Source organism: Manis javanica, chromosome 11, assembly GCF_040802235.1.
Source record: "Manis javanica isolate MJ-LG chromosome 11, MJ_LKY, whole genome shotgun sequence".
Classification (NCBI taxonomy): domain Eukaryota; kingdom Metazoa; phylum Chordata; class Mammalia; order Pholidota; family Manidae; genus Manis; species Manis javanica.
The window spans coordinates 22,986,557-22,992,302 of NC_133166.1; the positions used below are offsets into that span (position 1 = coordinate 22,986,557).

General features: G+C 55.7%; 1 protein-coding gene across 1 annotated transcript; it reads right to left on the reverse strand.

Annotated features, from left to right (window-relative positions):
* Window positions 1-2: 2 nt before the first annotated feature.
* CHRNA10 (cholinergic receptor nicotinic alpha 10 subunit) lies at window positions 3-4,963 on the reverse strand. Its single transcript, XM_037026269.2, has 6 exons — window positions 4,834-4,963; window positions 4,372-4,460; window positions 3,023-3,205; window positions 2,479-2,633; window positions 1,194-1,726; window positions 3-462 (listed from the first exon to the last, which is right to left on the reverse strand). Exons 1-6 carry the CDS (start codon window positions 4,961-4,963, stop codon window positions 5-7), a joined length of 1,548 nt encoding a protein of 515 aa, XP_036882164.2. The 3' UTR covers window positions 3-4.
* Window positions 4,964-5,746: the final 783 nt, after the last annotated feature.

Sequence of the window (5,746 nt, forward strand, 5' to 3'; positions counted from 1 at the left end):
GGACTCACAGGGCCTGCACCAGCACCAGGAGACTCATGACCAGCGCCATGGAAAAGAAGATGCCCAGGAAGAAACGGTCCATCACACGGGCCAGGCGTTTCCAGTCCTCATGGCGGTGCTGGGCAGCCCTGTGGCTGTGGAAGGTGTTAGCAATGGTGGCTACATGGTGCAGTAGGGCTTCCTGACGGCACAGACACCACGGGTCACAGCAAGGGCCTGCTGGGGGGCCAGCCCCTCTGTCAGGAGGCTGGGGACTGGGTGGTGACTCGGGCGGTCTAGACAGCCCAGAGGGCTCCCCTCGTTCCTGCACACACAGGCCCCGGGCCAGGTGTCCCAGCAGGAGGGCCCGAGCCCAGGCTGGCACTGGGCGGGCACTGGGACCACAGTAATGCAGGTTCATGATAAGGATGGTGAGTGCCGTCGAGAACGTAACCATGGTCATAGTGGCCATGTAGTACTTCCCTGTAAGAGAGATAGCGAGCTAGGGCCCAAAGCAGGAATTCGGGGGGCCTCAGCTTCCCAGCCGCCTCAGTACAAATACAGACTAGCTCTCCACCACAGGCTTTCAGGACACTCGAATCCCCACGGATGGAAGCAGGAAGGAGGTAAGGGCCAGAGTCTCCCCATCCTGCATCAGTACAAGTGGGTTCTCAAAAGCTACCTGCTCCTTAATTGTTCCCATCACTGCTGAAGGCCACAGTGACCCACAATCCATGAGACACGCTCTCAAACAGTGGGAACATGACCTGCGGCAAGTTACTGTTCGTTTGGTACAGCTGGGGTAACAACAGAACCAACCTCATAGGTTTGAGGTGATGTTTTGCTGAGTTAATAAATGTTAAGAGCTTGGCACACGGTGACACTGGGGACATCCACCTTTTTCCATTAAGTCCTTGAGAAAAGATCAACTTCTTCCTGCCCCACAGCCTGTGAGGGGAGGGCTGTTCTCCCTGGAAGGCGTTTACTCCTCAATCTCAGAATGAGGCAGCCTTCCAGAACGCGCCCCCTCAAACTCCAAGCAGGGTCCCTCCATTAACACAGGCCCAGTCCCCACTCTCCGCCCCTGCGCAGGTGGAGAGCTGGGCACAGCGGCCCAGGAGGGGCGGGGCCGGTCTCAGGGCCCGTCTCTTCTCCCCGCTCATCGCCCCGCCCCCACGCCACCGGGTGAGCCCCGCCCCCGCCCGCCGGCTCACCAATGAGCGGCACGCTCTCCGCGGGCGGCATGCTCTCGGCCAGGAGCAGCTGGAAGACGGTAAGCGCCAGTAGCACGGTGACGCCGAGCGACACCTTCTCGCCCGAGTCAGCGGGCAGGTGGAAGGCGAGCGGCGCGAGAAGCGAGATGAGCACGCAGGGCAGCAGCAGGTTGCACACGTAGGCGGCGGCGCGGCGGCGCAGCAGCAGCGTGAAGGTCACGTCCGGGTAGGGCTCAGAGCAGCAGCCGTAGGTGAGCACGCGCCGCCGCGCCGGCATGCCCAGCACGCGCCACTCCACGTTCTCCACGAAGTCCGCCAGGCTGGCGGCACTGCCGCGCGGCCGCAAATCCAGCTGGTGCCCGCCGTGCGTCCATGAGCCGAACGTCAGGCCGCAACGCTGCGCATCGAACGGGAAGGCCGACACGTCCACGCGGCAGGAGCTGCGCGTGATTGCCGGCGCGTCCCAGCGCACGGCGCCGTCATGCCGCAGGACCACGTTGGTGCTGGCGGAGGCTGGCGGCTGCGCGTCCGCCCTGTGGGGCAGGCGGGATGGGGCTCCCTAAGGTGCCTTGGGCCTGCCTGGGCCCCTGAGGCCAGGGCAGAGTCCAGCACAGCTCTGGAACTGCAGGGCAGGGGATCCGACGGCCCTAAAGCCAATGGGAATGGCATGGAGGATAAAGAGAGGGCCCTCAGTGCCTCTGGAATCCTGGAATGGGCAGGGCCTGAAGGGCCCATAAGGGACACAGATCTACCCAGAGCAACATAAAAAAAACCTCTGCAAAAGACTTCAGGTGGCACAGTGACTACAGTGACTACCCTTGAGGGTCTTCTGCAGATCTCTTAGAGGGGCTCTGGGGAAATTATGCAGGGCCATTTGTTGTCTGGGACAAAACTGGCTTAGGCATCATAAAAGAATGCTCCAGAGGGCTAGGCCTTGGGAGAAATTCCTAGGCAGGTCCTTGGGGAGGGAATCCTGAGAGACTCAGAGCCGGCCTAGAAGGGTGGAGTATGCCGTAAAGAGACATTTATGCCCCAGAACCGTCTCCATGAGAGATACAGAACTGTCCCTGGACCACATGGTGGCTTCCCAGGAGACAACCAGCCTGACTATGGGGATGCTATGGAGGGAATGTGAGCTCCTGGAAGTTTGGAAGGGTCTGGAGGAAAGATTCCAGGATGGCATAGCAACCAGGATAGGTGGGAGACGGGGTGATCAGTGCATATCCAGAGCCAAGGGCAACTCTAAGAAAGAGTGTGAGAGAGGAGGGGCCCAGGCAGGCAGTACTTGTTATAGAGTACGATGTCTGGCCGCCACACGAGACTGCTGGGGATGCGGATGGCATCCAGGCCACCATAGGCATCAGGGTCCCACCGTAGGAAAGCATCTGTCCACTCCTGTCGGATCCACAGGTACAGGGTCAGCACCTGGTTCCGCTCATCCTAGTGGGTCAGAGAGTGGCCACATGCATATGCATACTCTCCCATGTGTGTGTGTACACTCACCTACAGAGCTCTGGATGGTACCCACAAACCTGACTTGCCCATATAGTCCAGTTCCCTCCCAGGCTTGACCTTGCTTTGTGGCCTTGGCAGATTCTTCTCTGGCCCTCAGTTTCCTCAGCAGTTACATGGGTGATAATCCCTGCTAGGCAGGAATTAGTGTGCAAAAATGGTGGGCACATTGTGGGCACCCAACAGTATCAGCAATTAGTAGCTATTATTATTATTGACTTTAATGTTCACAGAAAAAAATCGGAGAATAATCCCAGGCTCTTAACTTTCCACCCCCCATTCCTTGACAGTCACAGGCACACTCCACCACAACACACCATGTCGATGATCTGGGACAGTGTCACCTCCAGGGTCACGTTCAGAGCCTGGTCTGTGTCTGCCACAGGTCTCAGGGCACTTGTGTAGTTGGCGAAGAGGTCACGGAACAGCTTCTGAGCCAGTCTGCCTTCAGCTCCCAGGCACTCTGAGGGGCCAGTAAGAAGGGTTGTCCATCTGAGACCCTAGTCCAGGGGCCTCTGCTCCACACCCACAGGGCTAGGGCCCTAACACCTGCTACACTATTTCACAGCCATTTGACTGGTCCTGACATCCGCTCTCTGTCTAGCTGCAGCTCTAGCTCCTCCCTAGCCTGCCTCCAGGGATGAGTGCAGTGAATGCCATGGAGTAAATTGGTACTGTCTTCTAGAGCAAGGCTGACAGGTTTCTTCCCCATCCTTCCCTTCCCAAGGACCTGGATTCTGCCTGCACTGCTACAAATGCTAGAGGGGTCCCAGTGGTCCACAGGAGTCCCACCTCTCACCCAGATATTCTGAGCCCCATTGCCTCACTCCTCCAGTCTCTCAAACCTGTCTCCACTGCTCCAGTTGCACGTCAGTTGATTTCTTCAAAGCTTCGGATACTTTGGGCCATTCCTTCCTGAAAACACTGTCTTTCCTAGACTTTTGTGACACATCACATTGTCCTTGATCTCTGACTCATGTATTATTCCTCAGAATTCTCTTTGGCCCTCTTTTTCTCCAGTCCAGGTTTTTCTCCTGAGCTGCAGACCCATATATACAACAATCCACACCTGAATGTCTTTAGGCACCTTTAACTCTAGATAGTCTAAAATATGAACTGGTTTCCTTTCCCCATGCTCTAAAAACCTGCTCCTTGTTCTGTATTCCCCATTTCAGCAAACAGTACACCTCAGTGACTTCAGCTAGAAATCTGGGAATTAAACCTCCCTGTTGCGCCCTCCCCCTGCAATCCAGCCAGAGCCCAAGTCCTGTCAGTCATGCTGCTCAGCATCTCATGAATGTTTAATCGCCTCTCTCGCTCAGGCCCCACCCTTCCTCAGTGGACCGTAACAGCAGCCTCCACTGTCCCCCACCGCAAGTTGAGCCTCTAACCATCATTCACACTTCTGACCAGCAGTTGCTTAAAACTGTTCAATGGCTCCTCATAGCCTGCCAGATAAAGCCCAAACTCAGCCCTTCAGGATCCAGCCCCTTGGCCCTGCCAGCTCAATCTCTGGGAGCTCCCCAGCTTCTTTATGTCAGTCAGGCAAGGGTCCTCCTCCCTCTCCAGATGGAGAGTTTGTCCCCAGCACAGGTACTGGAGAGAGATTTGGGGCTGACACGTACAGCAGCACCCGGGGAGCAGGGCTGGTTCCCTGAGCTCCTACCTGGAAGCAGTGGGAGCAGAAGCAGAAGGCCCAGGCTGGAGGCAGAGCAGCTGAGGTGGAGGCGGAGGCACCCAAGCTCCATGGTCCTCCTACAACAAGAGGTGGGACAGGCCTCTGGGTGTGAGCGTCCTGGCCCAACTGAGGGCAGCATCAGGCCCTGCTGCCAAGGATGGTGTGGACAATACCTGGATATCAGAAGTAAAACCGAAACCTGCTGGGTCCAACTACCCTCGAGGCAGCTCTGTAGCCCCTCCAGTTATCTGACCCTCCTATTTGCACCTGCCCTTAGATTTTAGTACTTGGTCCTTGGCATTTGCTGCTGCTTCCCCGCTGGCCCTTGTTGCTTCCAGCCTCTGGCCCTGCCCTCCCACTCCCGCTTTACCTTTTCTCAGTCAGACTCTCGGTCTCTATTTCCTTCTGTCTTTTCCTGTGTAACCTTTTCTTGGTCTCTGCCTCCCTTACTCTGGTCGTCCTCTTTCCACTGTCTGTTCCTTTCTCCTACTTCTATTTTAGCCCACTTGACTTCCTCCCTCCATTTCCCATACCTGGACTCTGGAATGAGCCTGGCACAGGACAGGGGCAGGGATCCCATCAACCCTGAGCCCTCTGAGGCACAGAATAGCAGGCCGTCCCCTTTGCCCTTTTCACCAGCTTAATTACAAGGTTGACATCTACACCCATGGCAACAGCAACTGAATCTGACACCTCAGGTTACTAGGACTTGAATTATTCAAATTCTGTAAGGTAGCACCTAGGCTCAGCTGAGGCCCAACCTGGGGAGCCGGAGGGTAGAGATGTCAGGGTCAGGATCTGCAGGTGACTGTGGCTTACAAGTGCCTGGGGCCAGGGCCTTGGCTTGTAACTGCCCTCCTAGCTCTAACCCCATTGAATTCTTGAGGCCCCCTTTTGACTGTCACCTCTGCCTCTAGTGAGGGGCTGAACACATCTAAGATAGCATTTTGTGCCTAGCAAGCTCTCTCTCTTCCTGGTGGGAATGGTGCTGAGCCTCAGGCTGCTCTATGTGGCCCTATGAAATAAGAGATGCAGCCCACACCGTCACCTCCAAGTCCCTACAGTCATCCCAGTCCAAGTCTCAGTGTTTTCTCCATGCCCAAACATGACAGGCAATCTTTAGTAGCAGGGAGAAAACAGGGTTTAGAGTCACGTTCAACTGTCTCACAAGCTGTCTGACATGGACAAGATACTAAAATTCTCTGGATTTCAGTTTTCTCAAACAGTATAAAGGGATTAATAATCCTCACTTCAAAAGTTGTAAGAATTAAATGAGACAACCTGATAATGCAGGGCAGGTACCTAGTACATTGCCTGACGTACAGTAAACAATCAACAGTATTTGCTCTGTACTCCCAGTAAG